Source organism: Solanum stenotomum, chromosome 11 (assembly GCF_019186545.1).
Source record: "Solanum stenotomum isolate F172 chromosome 11, ASM1918654v1, whole genome shotgun sequence".
NCBI lineage: Eukaryota > Viridiplantae > Streptophyta > Magnoliopsida > Solanales > Solanaceae > Solanum > Solanum stenotomum.
The window spans coordinates 19,675,549-19,702,578 of NC_064292.1; the positions used below are offsets into that span (position 1 = coordinate 19,675,549).

The following is a 27,030-nucleotide window of genomic DNA, read 5'->3' on the forward strand; positions in this document are numbered from 1 at the left end:
CTTCCCTTGTCTGTCTTGTCTCTTCTCTTCTCCTACTCTGAATCAACAACAATGGCATTCTCGTCTCCTATTTCTCCATCTTATTCATCTCATCTCTCCTCAAAACATTTCAAGATTAACAGGACGAAGGTTTCCACCATTAACAAGATCTACCCATTTTCTCTCCTCCAACGCTCTCCTTTTCTCAAGTAACTATTCATTTTTCTTTTTCCTTTATTTCTGCATGTTGCCCGTATTCTAATTCAGATGTCAACAATCTTCGATTTTTATTTTTTTATTTTGGGTCGTAAAGTTTGAAGTTTTGGGATGGAATGAGGGAGTAATGTCAGTGTTTATCGAAAGATAAAAAATGATAATGGGATTATGCACAGTTTACATCGCTGGGGTGTTAAATGCTTCAGATTAGTTACATCTTAAAGGGGCGACTTTGTTATTGGGTAATCGTCTTCAACTTTAGTAAAAGCAAACTGAAAATGCTAGTGGTAGCAGAATAAAATTAAAAGTAATGCTGATAAACACATGCTTTAAACTATTGGAATTATCTCATCATTCTGCTACCTTTTGTGGTTTATGGTCTTCTATTCAGTAGTGAGAGGAGGATTGGGAACTTTCTTTGACATAGTTTTACTGTGCTTTTTTTTTGTGGGTTCACACTTCTAATTATTCCATCAGATAATTACTTGTATTCTACTCCATTTAAGCTTTGAACTGCTGTACCATAGCAATGAAAACTGACTGTGAAATGGATGTCCTTTTACAAAATTTTCAGAGACAGTTACTTGCTAGATTATTGGAGAGAGAGGGGGGAGGGGGTGGGGTTGGGAAAGAGTTTTTGAAATCACTGGAAATTTCACATTTCCCGTATTTGGTCCACATCCTAGATGAATATTTTGTATACATCTATGTTGAGTCATGTGAGCAATTTAAAGAGAAAAATTATTGTTAATAGTGTGTATGTATTGGCACATATCGGCAAACATGAAGAAAAGAAAGAAAGCAAGTATTTCTTGGTGAAAATATATTTCACAAATACAAGCATTTCTAATTTGATGTTTTAATTAAGGGCAAACTTTTATCAATTTCACTGTGTCAGATAATACCTGTTTCTTTGGTTTGGCACTATAATTGATGTAGGACAATAGAGGGTGGCAGAAGACAGGGAAGTTGAGCCTTAGATGCTTATGATTACTGAATGTGCGTTGAAACATGGAGAAAATGAGAGGATTTGATGGGTAGTTAATTGGTATGGTATGGAGGACTTTGAGGACGTATAATTCAAGGATTCAGGATCTTTTAGGAAGCAGATCAGACATACCTCCGTATATTTTTTTTTGAAACTGGTAATGTTGTATTCCTCTACCTTCAAAAGAGGAACAGAAGAAGAGAATAAGGGAGAAACTACTTACAGAGAGCCTAACAGATCTACAAACTCTAATTCCTCTATATCTGTTTCTTTACACCAAAAAAAGGACACAATACAATTCCATTATACTTTATGATTGGAATTGGAGTTATCTTCAAAACATATACTATTTCTCTCTTTCCACACAGTCCACCAGATGCAATGTGGAATGATTTTCCATCATATCTTCTGGCTCTTGCTTCCACCTCTTATAATCTAGCAGCTCAAAAGATCTGCAGTGTGCTTAGGCATGGTCCATTTTGTGTCTGTGAGAGTAAGAAATGAACTCCATAACTGAGCAGTGAGTTTACAATGCAATATAGAAGAGATACCTCCATATAGGGTGTGGATAATGAAATTAGCAGTAAACTATGAAGGAATAAAGAAGTGCAAGATGTTTGGACCTGGCCACTTGATCCCTGCAATTAACAACTGAATCAATAAATAGTTGTTGAAATGAAACTTACCAGTTTCAAAAAAAAAGTTGTTGAAATGAACAAGTCCAAAATGAATTCAACTGGTATAGTTTCAATGTTATGTCCATTAAAGATTTTATCCATTCTTGTAAGAAGAACAACAACGGTTATTTTGCTCATTCAAAATCTGTAAATAAGACTGCCAGCACAACCTATTGTGCTGATGATATGTAGAATGTTACCTTCCTAATTTTTTTTATCCGTTCAGATACAGTAGATTGGTGGTAGAAAATTTGCCACATTTGTGGTTTTACTAGGACAATGTCATCACCTGAAAGAAATAACATAAACAGAAAGCAGCTAACTGATGTCCTCACAATATTGATTAGCAAAGAAGTGAGGATATTTTGCGAAGGTCAAGAGAATAGTTAAAATCCATTTGAGGAGTGTCTGCTAGCAATGTAAGCCATGTTTGATCTTGTAAAAGATGGGAACTTGTTAAATAAGGCTGATGTTTGATATCCAAAGATTACAGAAAAAACAGTAAGCAACGATCTGCGGGTGGTTGAGGCAGTCCAATTCCTTTTATCTTCCTCTTGCTAATTTAGAAGAGATTTCTGATCCATTAGAATTGAAATTACATCATTCTACTTCTTCCCTTCCGTCGACTGTTGTAAGACTCTTCAAAATTTTGTTTATCTTGCTAATGCATGTCATAACATTGAAGAGGTCCTCATATATAAATAAACTTTGGGCTAATAACTGTATAGGCATAAGAAATAATGGATTAGTTTTTGTCATGTCTAAACTTCCAGTTCAACTTTAAGGTGTACCCTCCCAAAAGGAGAAAAGAGCAAAAGGAAAAAAGGAATATAAGGACCATTAGCTGTATACTTACCATTCTCAAGGAAAAAAAAAGTATGACCATAGTGGTAAGGGCCCTCCACCTCAAAGCATAAGATTGTGGTTTCAAGTCATTAAAGGAGCAAAATTGGTAATGCCACTTTTGGGCTCATGGGTAGGGGGTTTGGAGGCATGGGGTTTTCAATATGCCACTACCCCCCACACCAAAAATAAGAAACGAATTTAAAAAAAAAAAGAATATTTTGAACTTTACCAATGTTAAAAAAAAAAAAAAGAGAATATTTTGTCGTCATCTGTGACATCTACTTTAAGCTAAAAGGTCCTTATAATTTTGTTATTTTGCGAAAAACTTCTAATAAGCATCCTGGACACTTTGAGAATCTTCTTTTAATCTCATTGTTTCTGTTTTAGTAAAGTCTTTCCTTGCTTTTGTTTTATAATGTCATTTCAGAGTGGAAATTAGTTCACAATGGGAAAGAGGAGAATCATCAAAGTTCAGCATAAGTGCTGCTGTGATGAGCAAAGGTCTATTTTACACTTGAAGCTCTTGTCATCCATGTGTGATTTTCTCTGGTTGCTAATTTCCTCTTCCTTTATCCTATATTGTGACAGAATACTCGTTGGATGGAGCGCTAGAAAATACTCAGCTCCCGAAGGGTGATTGCTGGTCTGTTCATAAATTTGGTGGTACCTGTGTAGGAACACCTGAAAGAATTGGGAATGTAGCTGAGATAATAACTGCTGATCAATCAGAGAGAAAGTTGGTAGTGGTATCTGCAATGTCAAAAGTAACTGACATGATGTATGATCTGATTTACAAGGCACAGTCGAGAGATGACTCGTATATAACAGCACTTGATGCTGTTAGAGAGAAACATAAATTAGCAGCTGTTGATCTACTTGACGGAGACGACCTAGCTAGTTTCTTATCTAAACTGCAAGATGACGTCAACAACCTTAAATCCATGCTCCGTGCAATATATATTGGTATGCCTGTTTTTCCCATTTGTTTGCCCGATGTCTGGGGGGGGGGGGGGAAGCTTCCTGATGCTTCTTTGCCCAAACCAAGTAAACACCATTGCAAATTTCTAGTTCTACAAAGGATGACGTAAAAGAAAAATAATTTAGAGTACTCCAATCCCCATTCCCTCATACCTTTGCACGTGGTTAATTGGAAGCATATTGCGGTGCATAATTATGGTTTTACTTCAGTCTCTGGTTAGCATACTGGTTGTTTCTTTAGTCTTTTGTTTTTGCTAGAACTGAATTGGTTCCTAATTGGAGTTCCTTTGATTGACCTGCCCCCCCTTTTAACTTTACAGCTTACTTGTTTTGCAGCTGGTCATGCAACAGAGTCTTTTTCCGATTTTGTAGTAGGGCATGGAGAGTTGTGGTCTGCACATTTGTTGTCATCTGCTGTCAGAAAGGTGGGTTTCTTGTAGATTTTGTCCAATCTTACATAGCTAATTAGTTCTTCTAGTTATGAAATTAAAATCACCCCACATCTTGGCTCTACCTTTTAAATTTATACTTGCAGAATGGTGTAGAGTGTAAGTGGATGGACACAAGGGAAGTGCTTGTTGTGAACCCGACAAGTTCTAACCAAGTTGATCCAGATTATTTGATGTCAGAGGAGAGACTTGAGAAATGGTACTCCAACAATGCATCTAAAACAATCATTGCAACGGGCTTTATAGCTACCACTCCGCAGAATATTCCCACTACTTTGAAGAGAGATGGTAGTGATTTCTCCGCTGCTATAATGGGGGCTCTTTTAAAAGCACGTCAAGTTACAATCTGGACAGATGTTGATGGAGTATATAGTGCAGATCCTAGAAAAGGTTCGTCTTTGCTCATTGAATGCCTTTTTAACTTGATGCCTTTCTGGACTTTCATGAGCCAAAATTTTATTAAGTATTTATCATTGATGTGGATGTTTTCCAACTAAAAGATACCTCATTTGCAGTTAGTGAGGCAGTTATACTGAAGACATTGTCGTATCAAGAGGCGTGGGAAATGGTGAAGTCATGACATTCTCTGCAGTTTCTGAATTTAGTATGGCCTCTTAGGGCCCTTTGTAACAACAAAATTTCTTATTTTTTCTGCAGTCCTATTTCGGTGCCAATGTCTTACATCCTCGAACAATTGTTCCAGTGATGCAATACGACATTCCAATAGTTATAAAAAATATCTTCAACCTTTCTGCACCTGGAACAATGATCTGCCGATCTTCTGGAAATGAATACGAAGATGGACAAAAATTGGAATCCCTTGTCAAAGGATTTGCAACAATTGACAATGTAGCCCTTGTGAATGTTGAGGGGTAAGGCTGCACTTGATTCAGGAGTAGTCAATGTATAATTTCTTTATTTTACATGATGCTTATTACCCTTTTCAGAACCGGAATGGCTGGTGTTCCTGGTACTGCTAGCGCCATTTTTAGTGCAGTAAAAGACGTTGGTGCTAATGTAATCATGATATCCCAGGTACGTTAATCCACTGATTCCTGTTGTAGTTGTTACTATTATGACTACAAGAACTTTAACTGGCAGCTATATTGCAGGCTAGCAGTGAGCATTCAGTGTGCTTTGCTGTGCCTGAGAAAGAGGTGAAAGCTGTTGCAGATGTTTTGGAGTCTAGGTTTGGTCAGGCTTTGAGTGCCGGACGACTTTCTCAGGTATTATGCTTTCCTGATTGCGTTTGAGAAGTTAGCAGTGTTGTCGATCCAATTGTAATAGAAAGTGAAAAACGGGGCGTTCAGTTCTTGGCACCATCTTTAGTAAATGCATTTTGCATCAACTGCACCTTCCATATCCTGGTTAAGGTTTTAATTTGAGCCCTGTTACGTGATAAAGGTCCCCTTCTCTTTTTATCTTTTAACTTGTTCATTTAGATGTTGTACAAGACCAGTTAGATGAAAAAAGAGAATTCACAGTAAAGATGCTGTGTGACAGAGCTTCAATAGGTCTTCTCTTGAAGAATATAATCCTGTTCTCACATGGTTGCTAGATATGCATTGTGCAGCACTGAGAGCCTTGATATGATCAGAAAGAGGAAGAGTATTGTCATAATTGGATTGAGCAGTGTACAGCATATTGGACAAGTTATGATGAACGATAGGCAGATTGGATATTTGTGGCATTGGGTTCTGGGTTTCACTAACTTGAATAATTTAAAGATCAGCTCAAGATAGCCTAAAAATTGTTAAGGCTGTCAAAATCTAGGTCTAGTAGATGCAAACAGAAAAGAGGAAAACCTGAAACAACAGCTTTTAGATGCCCCTGATCAACAGTGATATAAGCACTAACTCAGTCTTACTTGAGACGTCTTTCTTCTCTAGGGAGGATAATAAAACTGGCCAACCGATTGGAAACAAGCTAATAAATTATGGATATGGAGGCTTAACACCGCAGAAATGAGAGGAGAGTAGGATAAGCCTGAAGAATCTATATTTTGTCTGGGCTGATTAAACTGATTACGGGCATCCCAATTCACAAGTGTAGTCACACTGCATAGCTACTCTGATTTAATAATATTTAACAAACCAGACATTAAAGAAACTAATTTTACGTATAATGCTGCTGCTAAACAAATTCCCACTATTCAAAGCATTGATTATAGATAAAAAAGGACTTGAACCACTCTTCTCAATTTTCCAGATTTTGCAATTTATGGTTTCAATGTGTAGGGTTTCTTTGACCTTTGGATTCAGCTTTGAAACAGTGTGATTCACTTGTTTTTTTCTACTGTAGCAAAGTGTGTTGGTGTTTTTGGGGATTTTTCTTCTAACTTCAGATTCTATCAAGTTGTCATTGCCACTTCTTTTAGTCGCTTCACAAGTTGCAATATTATAATACTGTAGCTACCTGATTAAGGGTACTTTTTAAACAACCTGATATTACTTTAAATTCTTCTCAGATTGCAGTAATCCCGAACTGTAGCATTTTGGCAGCTGTTGGTCAGAGAATGGCTAGCACTCCTGGAGTTAGTGCTACACTTTTCACTGCACTTGCAAAGGTTTGACAATTTTCTACCCTTATATATAAAAAAAATTTCTCGATGTGACTATGTATGTGGCTGTATCTCGTGAAAACAACAGTAGCACAAACAAAATGTCAAGGGACTATACAATGCAACCACTACAATATGAATAATGTAATCATATTTGAGTTTGGTTTTTTTTCTGAATGTCAGTCTTCAAAAAGTAGCATTTTAGTGCAGGCTAATATCAACATCCGTGCTATAGCTCAAGGTTGCACAGAGTACAACATTACAGTAGTTGTTAAGCGAGAAGATTGTGTAAGAGCCTTGCGTGCTGTGCACTCAAAATTTTATTTGTCAAGAACAATAATTGCTGTGGGCATTGTTGGACCTGGATTGATTGGAGGCACATTGCTTGACCAATTAAAGGATCAGGTCTGTCAATTCAACCTTTTGTTAATTTGATCTTTCCTATTTTGCTCTGACTTCTCCAATTGAAATTAAGTAGCTATTTTCTAATCTGTGGTTATCATTTCTTTTATAATATTAATATCCATGGCTGTTTCTAGAATATATTTTGATTTTCCCTCCATGCCCCCTCAGTAATATTTTGAGTCTCTTCAGAATTTTGAAGGCTGATCTTAGGAACATAGCCCATAATCATCATCAGAGGAAGGCCAAGTCCAACTTCACATTTCTATCTATTCATTACACCTGTAAAAAGCTCTGAACAATAGATGTTTCTTTCAAATTTGATTAGCACTTAAAACGATACAATATAATGATTTCTAACCTACTGCAATTGAAATTTTACATTCCTTTTGCAACTTTGCTTTTAAATTTCAATTTTGACATGATTTCCTTTGATTGATGTTGACTATTAATTTCTGATCATGTCTCGTTTAGAGTCTCCTTGTTCTCTGATCACTCTTTTCCTCTCCTCCCTTTTTGTGCCATGGAGTTTCCTTTTGTTGCTAGTGGTTTACAAACATTTACTATTCTGATTTTTATTCATAATTTTAGTGACTTGAGTGATGTTTGCTATATTTATTGCTTTATTAACTTTCTTTATATATAAAGTTGTTCCCTTGTCCCTATCCATTAAATTTCTAAAGATCTAATCTAGTTGAGACTTTCAGCATTTCCAAGCTGCAGGTCATTTTGCCTCTTAAAAACTTTCTTGTTGGAGTAGTTTACTTCTTCTCATTTCTACATGTGCTGGAAGATGTGGTTAACTGTTTCAATTTTTTAACACTACACAACATCAGCTAACAAGTCAGACTTGACGAGTCAAGACTTTATTCTAAACTTTATGTCTATGTTAGCTTCTGTTCTTCTGTTTGAGGAACAATATTTTAAACAGGTTATGGTGCACGTCGGCCCTCATTTTTAAATTGGTAATATCTTTTCATAAACCATCTTGCTAGACAAGTTGTTATTGTTTGTTTTATCTTTTCCCCCTTGTTTACTTCTGGAAAAGAAATAAGTAGGAAACAAGAGAAGCGAGTAAAACACATAAGAACTAGCATAAGTAGAAAGAAACACATATCAGGATATGAAGGCCAATTTTGCATGCCTATTATACATGTTTTCCTGCTTATTGCTCAATTTTTTTCTTCTTTTTCTGAAGGGTCTCTCTCTGCAATGCTACAGTTCCAGTAAGGAATTTTCTAGTGATCTGGTCCACTTGCTGTGGTTGTTAGTATGTCTGGAAGTGGACCTGAACCAGTGTATTTTTTTGTGTTTGATGTCACTTGCACCTTTTGTTTCCAAAGCTTAGTTTTTTGGCAGGATTGCTGAATTGCAGACAAAAAAAAGAACAAATTAATATATAAAGCAATGGAGCCATCATAGTATTTTTTTTCCCCGTTGGAATGTTGTTTGACATTTATTGAGGACACTATCAGAATATTGTATATGACTTGTTTCAAAGGTTAGAACTTTTGTGGAAGACAATATGGCATGCATAGGAACACTTCATTATCCTCCGACTAGTTGAATACTGAGGATATATCTGCAAGCCTGCATATCTGTTCAAGTTCTAACACCTGGTCTTTCTCCCAGTAGCTTAGAATAATATTGGATTAAATTGATTGTGCTTTTTTGTGCATCAGTGCTGTGAATGCAACACTCAGGTTCTTAGGTTAAAAGCGCTTCACAGTTTTCTTTCTTTGGCAGACAGCTGTCTTAAAGGAGAAATTCAACATTGACTTACGTGTGATGGGTATAACTGGAACGAGGACAATGCTACTGAGCGAGTCGTAAGTCTTGAAAGTCATGTTATTTTACATGCTCACTGATGTATATTATGCTTCTAATATGGCCTTAGGCCCAGCTTCGACGTTGGGAAACAACACTTAATGATTTAAAGATGAAAGAGCAGCACATTTAAGCATGCTGCAATTAGCAACCTGATTGATGAACTAAATAGAACTGAGTCGTTCTGTTGTTTGAATTTGATGACGTAATGGTAAATTAAAAATATGTACATCTATTTATCTGCAGTTAATCCTCCAAGAGAAGTTTTATTATGATTTGGTTTTGCATGACAGTTTGTAAGTCTTGCATGCTGAATAACGGAAGTCAAATTTCGAAATTTGTATTGTTTCAGTAAAATAATATTGTGATTTGTAGTCGATCAAAGGGGAGAAATATATCATGTAAATCTCCTTCCATCTTATTCTTTCACTAGGAAAAAAGAATAAGAAAAAAAGTTTGAATGGCTTATTAAAAAGAACAAGAAAAAAAAGTTTGAATGATTTATTTGGTTAGAAATACTTTTAAAATAATTGATTTGGTGTCAAATACGAGGGAGTTTGTTGAAGAATTATTAACAAAGAAAATACAAACTTAGTTTCTGATGGCACTTCAAATGCTTGGCTGGCTGGCTATAACTGCTGTACATATGGTCTATTGATAATATTAAATGCTCTTTAGGAGTATGATGCTAAGGCATTCTTGTCAATGTTGACAGGGGTATTGACTTGTCAAGATGGAGAGAGCTGCTAAGTGTAAAAGGAGAAATGGCCGACATGAATAAGTTTGTTCACCATGTACGTGGCAATCATTTTATCCCAAACACTGTAATGGTGGACTGCACTGCAGACTCTGATGTCGCAAGCCATTACTTTGGCTGGTTGCATAGAGGAATACATGTTGTCACCCCAAATAAAAAGGCTAATTCAGGACCGCTAGACCAGGTAACTACGTACTTTCGTATTGCCCGCTTTCTGGAAATAGAACCTCAACTTTTCACCATTTTCTGGTAATATTTCTGCTTTCACCTTCTTTCCACTCAATCATAGAGGAGAAAAGATGACGATTTTTGAAAGTGTTGTATTTCTCCCTTTTACTGAAAATTATGAAATAGTTGAGACTGGATCTTCTCATACCTATTATTGCATTTTTCTTTCCATAAATTGCTTCCAGTACTTGAAGCTGAGAGCTCTACAGCGACAATCATACACTCATTACTTCTATGAAGCTACTGTTGGAGCTGGTCTACCAATCATTAGCACCTTACGTGGACTTCTTGAAACTGGGGACAAGATCCTGCGGATTGAGGGCATTTTTAGGTTGGTATCATTGTGATTTGCACTTGTTGCAAATTTCTAAATATTTAATTGTTACTGATAAGGTGATTCATGCTTCACTCCCTCATGCACTATGGGAAATGAAATTTGTTAGTTTGGTTTCCTCGTATTCAGTTTATTTCTCTTGTTTTTGCAGCGGAACTTTGAGTTACATATTCAATAACTTTACGGGCTCAAGGGCGTTCAGCCAAGTTGTGAAGGAGGCAAAAGAGGCAGGTTATACTGAACCAGATCCAAGGGATGACCTATCTGGAACAGATGTTGCCAGAAAGGTATTTGATGATGGTTTCAAGTATTTTATTTCATTTCATTTATAGCCTAAAATAAACTACTACAACAACAATATATCCAGTGTAATACCACAAGTGAGGTCAGGGGAGGGTAGGATGTACTCAGATTCTTACCCCTACCTTTGTGGGGTAGATAGTCTGTTTCCGATATACCCTTGGTAGCCTAAAATAAACTGATTCCTTGATTTCCATTTTCCCACTAAGTCCGTGATTAGTATTTTGCAGAAAATGACATCTTGGGATTACTACATGCCCAGAGTATAATACTCTGATTGTATTCTTAAAGATGGTCACTGTATAATGAAATTCTAATTCATGACTTTGTGTTGCAAATACAATGCTGATCAAGTTATTTATGTCCATATACCATTCCAGCTGATGTTGTACTTGTGCAGATTTTCCTTGTCATCCAAAACATAAGAAATTAAAGTAAGTTCTGATTCCACATTGACTACTTCTATTTTCTTATACAATGGCTTCCCTGTTCCAGGTGATAATTCTTGCTAGGGAAAGTGGGTTACAGCTAGAGCTTTCAGATATCCCCGTTCAGAGCCTTGTGCCTGAACCATTAAGGGTGAGTTCTTCGTTTAATCATGTGCAGCATTAGTTAGATAGCTGTTTTTTTCCATGAAGTAATTTTTGGCTGTTTTTCCAGTCTAGTGCATCTCCTGAGGAATTTATGCAGCAGTTGCCACAATTTGATCAACAGATGGCTGCGCAGAGGCACGAGGCTGAAGACACTGGGGAAGTGAGTACTCTGGACTTAAATTTTACAGAAATGAGCTTGAATGTTACAGATACTTTGTTCTGTGATGGTCATCTTGTGTTATGTACCTTTTCTATCTGATTTTCCAATTAGATTGTAATTAGGAGAAGTTAGCTCAGAGTTCTGTTACAGCACATGTGAGAGGCATGTGCTGGATTCAATTAGTTAGTTATAACTACTTGTCCCGCCAATTCTCATTCCTTGCTATTTCAATTGCATATAAGCTGGGCTCATTTGCCTTTTGTAATCATCTTTTGGAGAATTAATCGGCAATCAGTGAGTTGCTACTTCTTCTATTTGGGTATTTGTTTAGGAACTGTGAAGTTGTTCTTAAGAATATCACAATTTCTTTTTTCTTTGAGATCGTATCACTGGTGTCGGAGCCGTCGCCTTGGATTGGTGGAATGGGTGATCACAGTACTAGAATGCAAGAGATGAGAAGGGCTACATGGATTTAGTGGTGGGATCTGTGACAGAATTGGTCAGAATAGTGGATTTTCAAGGTCACGCAGGCCATGGATGAGATAAATAAAATGATCACTTCTATGTCAACAGGTTGACCTGCTGAACCATTATTGCCTCATGTGAGGGAAAATGGAGTCAGAAGGACTGAAGTAATGAGAGGGGAGGAGTATTAGGTACCCACACGGAATTATCAAGTAGAATTTCCCAAATTTGATGGTTGTGGGTTGCGAGATTGGCTATACAAATGTGACCAGTTCTTTGAAGTGGATGAGACACCAACAACTTCTCGAGTCAAATTGGCTTCTTGTAGATTGGAGGGGAAAGCATTGTTGTGGCATCATACCTAGATGAAGAATCGACTTACTAGGGAATGGCCAAGTTGGGGGAGAATATGTGAAATGCTTGTACACTCCAGGTTTGGGACAGAGCTGTTTGATGACCCTATGGGGCATTCCAAAGACCTTCAACAGGTATCATCTGGACAAGATTATGTTGATACATTTGATGAACTGTTAACTAGAGTAGAATTGGCAGATGACTGTGTCGTGAGCTGTTTCATTAGGGGATTGAAGCTTGAAATTGGTTTATTGTGAAGATGTTTGCTACTAGGTCCCTACAGAGGGATATTAGCTTTAACCAGAATCCAAGAACAAACCCTAGCCTTACAACAACCACTACCTACAAAAAAAATAGTTACCCTTCCAACCCCTCCCTACCTAGATCAAATTACTGAAATCCAGCATTTTCCTAACGTACCACCAGCCATCTCATAACCAAAACCAACCCTCCCCAAGCCCAAGTTACTCACCAAAGGAATCTTTACAGACCAAAATTTTTGAGTCCTACTGAAATGGAGGAAAGGAGAGCAAAGGGATTGTGTTTCAATTGTGATGAAAAATTCACTGTTGGTCATAGGTTGGGTGTTGCTTGACAACCATTAACCCTTTTACTGTCTGTAGCAGATGGGAACAAAGTCAACAACAACAATGTTAACTTGGAAAATGCAAGATGTGGTGTTTGAGTCTGATATGCTGGTTTTACCTATTGGAGGTTGTAAAATGGTGCTGGGCATATACAGTGTTTGATTACACTGGGGACATTGTATGGAATTTTAGGCAGCTAAAAATGGAGTTCACTCTCATGGGACAGAAGGTGTTTCAGAGGTTTCCGACCTCCTACTGCTAAACCAAACCAGCAAGGTCAAATGGACAAGTTGTTGGCCAAACCTGCTGCATTATGCATGATCTCTGTGGGAGTATTGAAAGAGACAGTCCCATAGATAGATGCTAGCCTCTTGATTATGATTTATGGAAGGGAAGGTAGAAGACCCTGCAACCCTTGAAGACTTACAAATGGTGTTAGATAAGTGTGAGGACCTTTTCAAAGGGCCTACTGAACTACCACCCTCTAGATAGCATGACTGCAAGATTACACTGAAGGAGAGTATTTCACCAATCAATATTAGGCCTATATGCATCCTGTGATTCAGAAGGATGAGATTGAAAAGATGGTGGAGGAACTGCTTGAATCAGAGTTATAAGGAATGGTATCAACCCCTATTCCTCTCCAATTGTGATGGTAAAAAAGAAGAATGGTACACGGAGGATGTGTGTAGACAACAGGGAGTTGAACAAAAGCACAGTGAAGGATGAATTCCCAATTACTGGATGAGCTGCATAGTGTTGAATACTTTTCAAAGCTGGACTTGAGGTCTGGCTACCATCAAGCTTAGGATGGCTGAGGAAGATATGCTCAAGAAGAGGTCTGGCTACCATCAAGATTAGGATGGTTGAGGAAGATATTCTCAAGAATGCATTCACGATACACCATGGACATTATGAGTTTTTGTTCATGCCGTTTGGCTTAACCAATGCTCTTTCTACTGATTATAGCTTGATGAACCAGTTTCTCTCCTTATGTCAGGAAATTCATCCTGGTATTTTTCGATGACATGTTAATATACAGTTCTAGCTGGAGGGATCATTTGTTGCACTTGGAAGAGGTTTTCAGGACACTGAAAGCCAACAAACTGTTCGTCAAAAAAAGCAAGTGTGCTTTTGGGTTAACTCAAGTTAATTACTTGGGACACATAGTTTCAGTGCATGGTGTTGCTATGGATGGCCAGAAGGTAAGTGTTGTTCTCAGTCAGCCACAACCAACAAGCATTAAAGCTTTAAGGGGGTTCCTTGGCCTCACTGGGTAGTAGAAGGTTTGTCCAGGGCTATGGGAGCATTGCTAGACCCCTCACTGACTTACTAAAGAATAGTAGTTTCACTTTTTCTGAAACTGCCACTCATGCTTTTGAACAACTGAAATTGGCCATTACATCAGCCCTCATTCTTGCTCTTCCTGATTTCACTAAAGAGTTTGTGGTAGAGACTGATGCCTCAGGAGATGACATTGGAGCAGTGTTGGATCAAGAGGGCAAATCTATTGCTTTTTTTAATTTTGAAAGTAGTAAATGTGTATTCCTCAGCATTAAGGACATGCTGGACACCATCAGAAAGTGTTGGATAAAAAAACAAATAGAAAAGAAGATACTTACAGAGATCTTAATAAATCTACATTGATCTATATCCTTCAAACCTACTTCTTTATACCAAAAGTAGAAAGATATTATACAATTCCATTTAACTTTCTAGATGGAATTGGATCTATCTTCATAACACCTCCCATTTCTCTCACTCCAAACTGTCCACCAGATGCATTGTGGGATGATCCTCCACCACTTATTTTGACTTTTGTGCTACCTCCTCTTTTCATCCAGCAGCTAAGCAAATCTGCAGTATGCTCTGGTATAGTCCAACTTGTCTTTGTTGTGTTGAGAAATAGAGACCAAAGTTGTGTTGTAAATGTGCAGTGCAAAAATAGATGACTGTTTGTTTCATTTGTCTCATTGCATAAGAAGCACCTGGAAACTATGATGGCCTCTTTTTTCTTCAAAACTTCTTGTGTTAGGCATGCTCTTTTAACCACCAACCAAGTAAAGCATTTTACCTTGTTTCGGGATGGACTCTTCCATAACTTTCTCCATATTTTTGGTTGCCCTCTATACTGTACCCTTTCTTCCATTATATAAACCCTTTTAACAGAGAATTTCCCATCTATATTGTGTTTCCATCTTAATGTATCTGGTTCAGCAGTAGTGCCATTGAAATCATCAATCCTACTTAGCAGATTGGCTAAATCTCGCAGTCATTTAGCAATCTGCTAAAGAAAAAGTTCCATCCCTATGCACTCCATGTATCATAAATGGTGTCATCTGGGTTGTTGCTTAGAATAAACAGGTCTGGGAAGATCTCCATTAATGGACTTGCTCCTTCCAGAATTTTATTCTTTTCCCATCTCCAACTATCTTCTGCAAGTTCCTTTCCAATTTGGGCCATAGGGCTCTAATGGTCTTCCAGACTCCAACCCCGTTAGTATCAGTGCTCACATTGGTACACCATGGGTTGAGTTCACCAAAGTTGTGTCTAATCACCTCCCATCCTCCCTATTGTATCTCCAGATCCATTTCACCAATAGACTATTGTTCTGTGCTCTCAGATTTCTGAAGCCCAAACCACCTTGCTCTCTACTGTGCATTGCTGTCTGCCAATTGACTAGTTTATATCCTTTGCCCTCTTTACATCCATGCCACAGAAAATCCCTCCTAAGTCTGTCCATCTTTTTCATAACTTTGGGAGGTATGAGAAATAGAGACATTACATACGTTGGAAGTGTATCAAGTACAAAGTTGATAAGGATGAGCCTCCCTCCTAGTGATATGTACTGTGCCTTCCACCTAGCCAATCTTTTTTCAGTTTTCTCTATTATTCCATCCCAAATTTCCCCTGCTTTGTGTTCACTGCCCAGAGGCATACCAAGGTATGTAGTACGCATATTTTCAACTTTGCACCCTAAAATGATTGCAAGATTTTGGATGTTTGGTACCTCCTTTATAGGGAACAAACTGGTTTTTCCCCAGTTAACTTTCAAGCCAGAAAAAGCTTCAAAAATAGTCAAAAATCATTCTATGTAACCTATTTGTTCAACCTTTGGCTCACAAAAAGAGCACTGTGTCATCTGCATACCGTAGGTGATATACCTCCATTATTTCCCCTCTGCTATTTCCTATCTCAAACCCCTTAATCCATCTATTATGTAATGCTATCCTCATCATGCTATCAAATCCCTCCATTGCTAGTATAAAGTATTTCAAAAAAAGTATAAACAGAGGGTCACCTTGTCTAAGACCACTTTCAGAACCAAAAAAACCTACAGGTTCACCATTCACCAAAACAGAGAACTTGACAGTTTTAATGCAAAAGTCAATCCATTTCAACCATTTCTCACCAAAGCCCATTTGTTTGAGAGTATTCAACAAGAATCTCTAGTTGACATGATCATAAGCTTTTTCTATGTCTAGCTTACACATGACACCTGCTTCTGCCCCTTTTTGTCGAGTCCACACACTCACTAGCAATTAGGGTTGCATTCGTGATCTGTCTTCCTTTTATAAATGCCATCTGATACTTGTTAACTAAATTGTTAACCACCTTCTTGAGTCTTTCAGCCAGTATCTTTGCCACTATTTTATATATTCCACCTATGAGACTTATAGGTCTAAAATCTTTCAACTTTGAAGTTTTAACCTTCTTTGGGATCAAGGCAATGAATGTTGTATTGAAGCTTTTCTCGAACTTATGATATTCATAGAAGTATTGGAGTGTCTTCATGATGTCCTCCTTCATAAGTTCCCAAAAAGCCAGAAAAAAGGACATAGGGAATCCATCCGGCTCTGGTGCCTTCTCCATAGCACACAATTTAATGCCTTCCAAGATTTCATCCTCTTCAAATTGTCTTTGTAGCTCCTCCTGTTCTTCTCCAGAAATCGTTGTAGCTTCATGTAACACTAATTCTGGCCTCCACTCTTCTGTGCCACTCTTCTGTCCCTTATATAGGTTCTTGTAGTAATTTTGAATAGCTTCTTTGATCTCTTCTGGATCTGTCACCTCCATACCATCCACCTTCAAGTTATCTATGGAGTTTACCCTTTTGTGAGCTGTAGCTATCCTATGGAAGTATTTTGTATTGTTGTCTCCCTGTTTCAACCATTGTATTCTTGATCCGTCTCCAAGCTATCTCCTCATTTCTTGCAACTTCTTCAAACTCTATAGCCAAGTTTGATTTTTGCAATGCCTCATCATCAGTGAGAGCTCTTTGTTCTTGGATTGCCTCCAAGGCTGCCAGCTGGTTTAAAATGTCACCCTTTCTTTGTTTCCAATTGCCCCTGTTATTTCTATTCTACTCTTTTAAGTTTTCTTTTAGCATCTTCAGTTTCTCAGCTAAAATATAGTCACAGGCCTCCCCTTAACAACAAAAGCTCCCCACCACTGGCTTACCTTTTCTTTGAACCCTTCTACCCTCAGCCACTAACTTTCAAATTTGAAGTATTTTTTCTTGAAGTTCTACTCTCCACAAGATAGCATGATTGGATTGTGGTCAGATCCTATCTTTGGTAATACTTCCTGTATAACCAAGGCCTGTCAATCTATGAAAGGGAGTTGTTGGCATTAGTTACTGCAGTACAGAAGTGGAACCTTATTTGTTGGGGAGGCGCTTTATTATCAAAACAGACCATTACAACCTTAAATTCCTATCGTAGTAGAGGATAATAACACCTAGCCAACAGAAATGGTTGGTGAAAATTGAAATTGCTTGGCTATGACTATGACATTGCTTATAAAAAAGGGAAAGAAAACATTGCGGCTGATGCCTTCTCCATAAAAGGAGGAGCTACCTCAGTTGCTTAGCATATCTAGTGTGCATGTTGGCCTACAAGCTTACATGGAGTCAAGACCCTCACTTCCAGAAGCTACTGCAAACAATTAATGCAGGGACTGCTCACAAGGCTTACTATAAATTTCAAGGGGGTTGTAACGACCCAAGAGCATCCCCTAGTCGCTACCGGCGTATTTGACCTCGAAGTGGTCTTATACAAGCCCTTAGCCTTCATCATAACATGTATCATAGAATAAAATCACGGAAAATTTAAATCTTTTACTTTGGAAGTTCAACTTCACTTCATATACGAAAAACAGAATCTAACTTCGTCACAATGCACCATCTAGACATAGAAGTATCGAAAATGGGACTTAGCCCTTACATCAATGAGAAGTCTTGAAATAGGAAAGTACAACAATGTCTTTCAACATAAGCAAAGAACTAAACATAGAAGCTAAATCATAGGGTCTTGTCCTCGGACTTGAGGACTCACCAACTTGGGGAAGCAACTCCAAGTGTCTTGAGAAGTAAGCTTGAATCCTCAATGGCCCGAACCTAAATGTTTGGGGAAAAGGGAGAAATATATGGGTTAGTTCAACACACGTACTAAGTATGGCTACTATGCATAAAAACCATTGAAACATGCATAAAAGGACATTTAGTCAAAACATGCTTTTTACCAAGTAAATCCAATATGCACACAAAGTAAGCTTCGTAGTCCAACCCAACATAATATCATCCCAACATGTAGACAACCCAAGCAATACTAGTGCAATGCAAAGAATAGAACCCCATAACCCTATTCAAAGCCAAATATCACATTAAGCAACCTACTTCATGCATACATTCATAAGATCATATTTCATCATAACTTACCATATTTATAATGTTCATACATAACNATTTCATCATAACTTACCATATTCATAATGTTCATACATAACATAGCTTCAACATCCATAAGTCATAATCATCATAATCATAAGAGAACATTACTACAACCATCTCTTAGGATCCCACAAGTGCAATGTGCAAGAGAAGTCTCATACCCTCCCTTACACTATGTAGAAACCCTTAAGAAAGCCCTAGTAACAGTTCACACCTTTCATACCTTCATTTACTTTTACATTAGGGAAATATTGCAATAACCGACATAGACCATGAGAGCTACATGGAATCCAGTGTTCTACTCCCACACCGAAAAGACAGGGTTTAACACTTGCCTAAGGTGTAACCATTCGTACATAGCTATCTAGGTGGATCCACTAAGCTAGAGTCCTATGTGGGCACATAGTTAAGGGTCAAGGAGATTGCTTCTAGAAACCCTAACTTACTAAACGTGGGGGTTTCCATCTCATGAGACAACAATACCGTGGGTAATCCGGACTTGCTAAACGTGAGGAAACCCATGTGGGGAACCGGACTTGCTAAACGTGAGACCCCCATCTCATTTACATGCCCTTTCGGTGCTAAGCATCTAATTCCCTTTTGTAATCATCTTTAGTCATCACATAAGTTCACATTAGCCTTTACTACGCTCTTATGTAGACATCTTACCACAATAGCTCATATGTGTTCATAAGTGAGTAACAATCCTTTCACTTTAGAAACACTTAGCAAGTGAGTAAACCTTTCACTTTACATTACACTATAATCATGAGGACTACCTTTCAATCATATAACAATCATACCATAACATACATACATACTTTTTTTTTTTGAAACTGGTAAATGTGTATTCCTCAGCATTAAGGACATGCTGGACACCATCAAAAAGTGTTAGATAAAAAAAAACAACAACTAAAAGACAAGATACTTACAGAGATCTTAATATATCTACAAACTGATCTATATCCTCTAAACCTACTTCTTTACACCAAAAGTAGAAAGATTAACATACATACATACTTCATAGCTAATTCAAGTGTAGAGGGTTAAGGATGAGGAAACTAGGTCATCAACACCATAACAACACATTAGGTATAACATAATTACAATCTAAGTAATTCACCTTTCATACTTAAGTTCAAAGAAGAACCAACCTTCATACCTTCTTGCCCTTCGTGGGACCTCCATACTTCAATTACCAAACAATTCATAACCAATACATAATACAAGGTAATTCATGAAGTAATAACATAATCAACATCAATATAAGCAATTGACATATTCCCTTCATAGCCTTCAAGGCTTCATTCAAAGACTCAACCCTAATTTCATAGAAATTATACATAACCTAGGGTAGAATCATCATACAAACATGAATTACATAACATCACATTCAATTCATAGCCTTCAATCGATATCCAACACAAACTAGGGTTAGGATTAGGAAAAGAAGGAGAAACATGGGTCTCATGGGGAATTCTTCAAGAAACCACCAATACAACATAAATTCATCCATAATTGTTCATATAACATCAATCAAAGTCGGTTTATAACATCAATTTCACTTTAGAAAGAAGACCCACATTTTTGGATTGAAACCTAGAAATTGGAGATTTTGAAATTCATCTTGAAGGGGCCTCTTGGGGAAAGGAATCCCAAGAGTGATAAGGAACCATGCCTTATTGACGAATTAACCACGAAAATCCGAGTTGAAACCTTGGAGAGTTGGTCTTCTTCTTGAAGCTTCAATCTTCTTCAATGGAGTTCTTTAGGAGAGAGAGATAGTAGAGAGGAGGAGGAACTTTAGGTTTAGATCTTTGGGGTTTTGTGTTTGAGTGATAAAAGTGAGGTAAATTGACCTAAAAATCATTATATACACGTCCTCTAAAGTACCCTAAATACCCCTTACTTAGTTGGACTCTTTAATGAAGTAAAAACCGATTTCTGAATTTCTGCATTTTCGTTGCGGAACAAGTCCGTGATGCGGAGCTGTTCCCTGAAGATATTTGGAATTAAATTTCGAGACAATAGGGTCCGCGACATGACCGCATCGCGAACAAACGTTGTGCTCCTTGGGGGAGCTAGTCTGCGACGCGGAGCTATTCCCACCAAGTGCAATTTGCAAGCTGCCTTTGGCCAAGGTTGGGGTCCTCCTCGGGGCCCCTTAGAGTGGCCCCGGGGCGTCGTATTCGAACGTTTTGACCCTATAAACATATATTTACCTAATTTAAACCTTTTTACAAGATTATACCATCATACGACACTCCCAAACCTGCCCAAAACCTAAGGACACACTAGAACACATTCTTCTCTAGTTTCCGGACGTCGTGGTCGTTTCTTGACGTTTAGACTTTTACTCTTCCAAACCAAGTCAATTGCATTAAATTAGGTTTAGAAACATCATTTTAACTATTTTTAAGTCATTATTCACAAGGTGAGTCTCTAACTTAAGTCATAGAATTTCCGGGGTGTTACAGGGGAATACTTAGTAGAAAGGGTAAGATTATGGTTGGCCACAATCCTAACATCAGAAAGCAACTTATTGCTTTCTACCATGGGAGCTCAATAGGGAGTCATCTAGGTATTTCTGCAACCTTGAAGAGGCACAAGCAGGGGTGTTATGGGAAGAAAATGAAGCGGGATGTTTATGTTTTTGTTAGGGAGTGAGGGTGTACCAGAGGTGTAAACATGAGAATGTTGCTTCCTTCACCTGGCCTACTCCAACCTCTTCCCATCCCTGATATAGTATGGCAGGATGTCTCCATGGATTTTACAGAGGGGCTACCTAAAGCTGCAGACAAGGATGTGATTTTTGTAGTAGTGGATTAACTCAGTAAGGCTGCTCACTTCCAGTGTTATTAAAAGCGAAAAGTGCAAAAAAGCTCTAAGGTCCGTGGGGGCTTTAAGCGCAAATAAAGCGTGGGCTTTAATGAAAAAAGGCGCAAAGGGAGAAAAACATAAAATGTGTTTGTTTAGTCCAAGACTAATAATTATAACCATGAATGACAAATATATGACCAAAGAAGTTGAAAAAAAAATATGATAAAGTTAAATATCAAATGTTTAGTGTCACTTCTTCATAAGAGACTCATTGACAAGGAAAAGTTTGTCTTAGAACTTTGATGACGACACTGAAGCGCACATAAAGCGAGGCGAAGCGCTCAACACGTTTTGAGCCTCGCTTTAGGGCTTAAGCGCGCCTTTGGTAACACTGCTCACTTCATGATCCTCAAGCACGCACCCTTGTTCTTCCTTAGATGTGGCTCAGGTGTATATGGACACTGTCTTCAGACTACATGGTAATGCAAAGTCCATTGCATCTGACAGGGATGTGATCTTTATTAGTAAGTTCTGGAAGGAATTGTCTAAGCTGCAGAAGGTCACATTGCTGACTTCCAACACCACCGATGGACAGACTGAGGTTGTCAACAGGGGTCTCGAGTGTTACCTTAGCTGCATGACATTTGAGAAACCCAAGGAATGGCCACAGTGGTTACCATTAGCAGAATGGTGGTACAATGCCACCTACCACTCCTCTACACAGATGACTCCTTGTGAAGTAGTGTATGGCCACAAACCACCCCTTTGCTTCTCTACATTCCTTCTGATTCCAACTTGGAGACTGTTGACAGAAGTTTACAGGCTAGAGAGGCCACTTTGAGAGCCTTGAAGTGTCATTTTCTCAGGGCTAAGAGTAGGATGAAGTTGCAGGCTGATAAGAAGAGGACTGACAGGTCCTATTTGGTGATTGGGTATATGTTAAGCTTCAACCTTACCGACAATTCTCGAGAAAATGACCAAAATGGTCCTTAATGTATGGGTAATGCTTTATTTTGGTCCTTAATATATTTCATTTTTTGATTGAAATGGTCCTTAATATATAACAAAGGTGTTTCTTTTGGTCCTTAATATATTTAACTTGAATGAAATAGTCCTTAATGTATAACAAAAGGTGTTCATTTTGGTTGTTTACCCAAAACCTAACAAATTTATGAAAAAAAGAAGTGTTAAATTTAATTATGGACCCGGCTAACAAATTCACCATTGTTATCTTCTTTGTTAGCTCCAAAGAAAGAACTTCATAAAATCTAACACCATTTTCTCTACTTTCTCCAACAAAATTTACTATTTTCTCTTTTCTAAAATATTTTTCCACTGACCTAATACCAATGTGGGGTCCACCATTAAATTTAATACTTTTTTGATAATTCTGTTAGGTATAGGGAAAAAAACCAAAATGAACACTTTGCTATACATTAAGGACCATTTTAATCAAGTGAAATATATGAAGGACCAAAATGAACATCTTTGTCATACATTGAAGACCATTTCAATCAAGTGAAATATATTAAGGACCAAAATGAACACCTTTGTATATATTAAAGATCATTTCAATCTAGCGAAATATATTAAGGATAAAATAAAGCATTGCCCATACATTAAGGACCATTTTGGTCATTTTCTCGAGAATCGTCTATAGGGTTGAAGCTTGACATATACCCAATCACCAATGCATAGGACCTGTCAGTCTTCTCATCAGTCGGCACCTTCATCCTATTCTGAGCAAATGACCATTTCAATCAAGTAAAATATTTTCCTGGAACGAGAAGTTTTCCCACACATTACATACGTATAGAAACTTTACATGGGACTCATTTGACACTTCACATTCAAACTTTTTATCTATGCTCTTGAAAATGCTGACGATGATTTTCTAACTTTGGCAAATACACTTTTTCCCATGCCATTTTAATATCTGTACTATGTTGAACGTGGAAGTTAAATTTAGGATAGAGGAAGTAAAACAACATTTAATAAGATAGAAAACAGTAGGAAAGAGAAGCATGAAATGTTTGTGTATTTCGCTCATTAACAATTATTGCATAGCTGATTCATTTTGCATTTCAATGAAAGAATTACCAGATTATTCATAGAATGTAGAGCTGTTCTTCATCAATTGACTACTGATTTCATTCAATCTTTTGAGGCAAAAACTGAGTGAGAGAAGTTTTGCTGGAAGATGCCTGGATACCTTAGAAATTGTTCATCTCTAATGTAATGGTTGTTTAGGTCACAAGCATCATCTTTGTGTGGTTCAAGACTTCAATCTATTTCAGAAGCAACACATCTGCACATGCATGACAATATTTTTCGTCTCAAAATTGTTGCCATTTGTTGGAGTAGGTCACTTTGCATGTATTATATGATCTGCTTTCCTGTATATGTGCTATTTTTATATGAAAAAATGCTGTGTTATGTAGGTTTTGAGATATGTTGGAGTCGTGGATGTTGTCAATGGAAGAGGGACTGTTGAGCTGCAAAGATACAGCAAAGAGCATCCATTTGCACAACTCTCTGGATCAGATAACATAATTGCATTCACAACTGAAAGATATGCGAAGCAACCTCTAATAGTGCGTGGTCCTGGTGCTGGGGCTGAAGTGACAGCCGGTGGAGTATTCTGTGACATCTTGCGGCTTGCATCCTATCTTGGCGCTCCATCATAATTCATTTACTGCGATCCACTTATTCTACCTTTCTGAGTACCATCAAATTTTCTTCTGCCTTTCTGAGTAACCATCAGTTATTCTTCTTCCTCTGTCATGTTTCACATGAATGGTGTTGCAGTTTCAGCTAAAGTGTGGCTCACTCTGTGACTAGGTTGACTAGGCTCTTCTCTTGTTCTATAGAAGTTATTGTAACTTGCTCATTTATGATTTGGTTTGATTAAGCTGTATTTTGGCCGAGATGCACATATCTTGTAGGGATACTTCCTTGTTAGTGAAGTGGATTGGTGATGTTTTCGATGCAATAAATGTTATTTTCAGTGTAGAAGGTGATTTTGTTTCCTTTAATTATCTCACATACGGCTTTCCAAATTCAATGAAGAGTTTTCTCCACAACAGATAATAGTCTAATGATGTTGGGGTATAGGCTCCTCCCTCCCAACTTGCATTCACCAGACACCCAGTTTTTCTATGTTCCTGTCATTATCAAATGAACAATAAGAAAAATCACGTTTGAATTTAATAGATTTAAGAAGTTTTAGGGAGTATAATGGAAGAAATGTCACTAGGACCAGACAGCAAGGTATATTATCACTGTTCAAACGCAAATGGACATAGCACTGAACAACAATCACCAGACAATCATCAGAGCATATCAAGGAAGAACACAGTGAACTTCTCTATAAACTTAACTATAAATTACCTTTCATTTGAAGCAAAAGATAATATCTTTTTCCTGTTAGTGTTTTTGTCCGTTGATACTTGTCAGTTGCCATATTTTTTATATTATATGAGAATCTAACTAATAAATTAAATCATTAAATTATTTTATGTATTTTTTCGTATCACCCTATTATCTACTAGTTATGAAATTCACAGTTGCAATTTCATTAATGAGAGAGTTTCAAAGTTTTGTGCTTTGATAATTTCCAAATTTTCATCACTTTAAATTAGGATATCTGCATAAATATGATACTTTAACAATGCTATTTAATTTTTTTCTTGTTTAAGGAATTTGTGCAAAAAGATCTCAGGGCATAACTTTGGTACACAAGTCTTATTGGATTGATGAAATTTGTTGTTTTCGTTAGTTCGGCGAGGCATAACTTTGGTATAAATTGTTCACAAAGTTTTGCCGGATTGACAAAACTTGTCTTGTTTACAAATAACAACAAGAACATATACTTTACTACAAATTGTTCACAAGTTTTGCTATTAATTTCAGTATTTTCTATTATTGTATATATTCAGTTTTAAAGTTTTGTTGTTAAAGCCCACATGCATGTTTTACTATTCATTTTACTTTGTTTCCGTCTTTATTTAAAGTTACATTAGACTCATTTTGTTCAATTTTAGCCAGTTGTTTAATTCAACTATTTTACATATAGTATATTCCATGCACTGACATCATTCAATGTTACATCTTTTAATGATGCAGATTCAGATATTCAGGATCGACGGTAGACACATTGTTAGGATCAAATTTTCACCCAGCTTTGGTGAGACCTCCCTACTTTTAGAGGGTTATAGTTTATCTTGAGTATTATTTGTTAGTACATGTTGTTAGTAGAGTATTCAGGTAACCTCAAGCCTTATCCTAATAATCTATCTTCAGTATGTTAGATGTTTCATTGATGAGTCAGTTGAGTTATAACTTTCTTCATTGTTTCATGAATATATGCATATTATATAAACTTTATATATTTTTTAAAATAAAGTCGTTGAGTTCTTTTTTTCTAAAGTTAGTGTATGCTCATCTTTTAAAAGCTTCTACATAGTTTTTATAACTTTTAGTATAGTAGTAAGCCATACCAAGGGTTCGCTTGAAACCAAAAATGGTTCTGAGTGCCGACCATGTCTAGGCTGTAGACTCAAGTCATGACAATCTTAGTATTAGAACACAAAGTTCAAGTGTCCTAGGGAGTCTATAAAACTGTTTAGTAAGATCTTATGTATGGTTGTGAGTGCCCCCATTTCTATAAATAAGGGACTACCAACATTTAAGAAAAGTTTCTCCTTCTTTCATACTCTTGATCATGCAATAGATATATCTCCTAAGAAACATATGTAGATTCGTGTGTTGCTCCAAATCCTCTATCTATGCCTTATCTTTAAGGTGCTAGGAACAATTACTTCAGATCCTTACGACATGGTTCCCTCAGCTAACAAAATGTTAAGACGTTGCACAAGATCTTGAGAGGAGCCCATTAGTGCATTTAATATTATTCGATTTGAAAAGATTCACCATTGTTCTTGTTCACATAAATTGTACATTGGGACCAAGTATGACATGTTCTAAGACCTTTTTGGAACCTTGCTATAGATGATACCTTTAAGGGGGGATTATGCTTTAGAATTTCGGGGTAGTTCTTCCACCCATAAGATAGTGTGATTTCGGTGTGATGAGTCATAAGTAGTAGAATTGCCAAGAGTAAGAAGTTTGAATTAAGAAGTGTAGTAACCTAAAAGAGTGGAAATATTGATCGAGTAAATTATGTGTTGATGTGATTCACCCTATATATTAGTAATGAGGTGATATGCCCTTATGTGTTTGCTAAGGCATAATGAGTGTACAAATTTTATGTCAGTAGCATAGAGAGAGTTATTAGTTAAGGTAACTTAGTTTGTGATTTTGTGGTATTATAGATCATGTCTAGGTGGTGAAGGAAAGTTAACGTGTGAAGAAGCTTAAGTTCATAGGCTTGCAATGATCATGATCATGATCATGTAACTAAGAAGTATATGGGCTCCCTATGCAAGGTAGTAAGTTTTGGCGAAACCTTTAGGTAGAAGAGACCCTTAAGCCTTAGGAAGATAAATGTGTACCCAAAATAGTATATAGTCGTATGAGGCTCTAAGTTTATGATTTTATATGTGAGCCTAGTTAGTATCCTTGAGATGCCAATGTGGAGTAGCCTCACCTAAGCATTATATAGCACCCATAAGAACTGGGCCAAAGGGGTTATAGATAGACGATGATGAGCCTTGATGAGTTGGTATTTTACCGACTTATTGGACTCAAATTCATGAATTATTTTCAAGTTTTAAATGTTAATTGAGGGGATTTTAGGCCCTAATTCTCTTGTATGCAG

The 27,030-nt window shown here is 37.3% G+C and overlaps 2 protein-coding genes across 4 annotated transcripts in view; both read left to right on the forward strand.

Moving 5' to 3' along the window:
• On the forward strand, positions 1-24,232 carry LOC125844766 (bifunctional aspartokinase/homoserine dehydrogenase, chloroplastic-like). The gene is made up of 18 exons (XM_049524098.1): positions 1-188; positions 3,134-3,207; positions 3,295-3,669; positions 4,021-4,109; positions 4,220-4,523; positions 4,649-4,701; positions 4,791-5,005; positions 5,081-5,168; positions 5,246-5,359; positions 6,601-6,699; positions 6,904-7,098; positions 8,842-8,924; positions 9,638-9,863; positions 10,093-10,238; positions 10,393-10,528; positions 11,037-11,120; positions 11,202-11,294; positions 23,693-24,232. The coding sequence occupies exons 1-18, from the start codon at positions 52-54 to the stop codon at positions 23,936-23,938; spliced, it is 2,757 nt and encodes a 918-aa protein (XP_049380055.1). The 5' UTR covers positions 1-51; the 3' UTR covers positions 23,939-24,232.
• The window catches only part of LOC125844769 (tubulin-folding cofactor E), a 375,181-nt gene that overhangs the window by 96,197 nt on the left and 251,954 nt on the right, over positions 1-27,030 (forward strand). The window lies entirely within an intron of this gene.

Coding starts and splice junctions, on each gene's coding strand:
- LOC125844766 (XM_049524098.1), top strand. CDS start 52: ATGGCATTCTCGTCTCCTATTTCTCCATCTTATTCATCTCATCTCTCC. Junction 5,169..5,245: donor ATGTAATCATGATATCCCAG/GTACGTTAATCC, acceptor GCTATATTGCAG/GCTAGCAGTGAGCATTCAGT. Junction 11,295..23,692: donor AGGCTGAAGACACTGGGGAA/GTGAGTACTCTG, acceptor TGTGTTATGTAG/GTTTTGAGATATGTTGGAGT.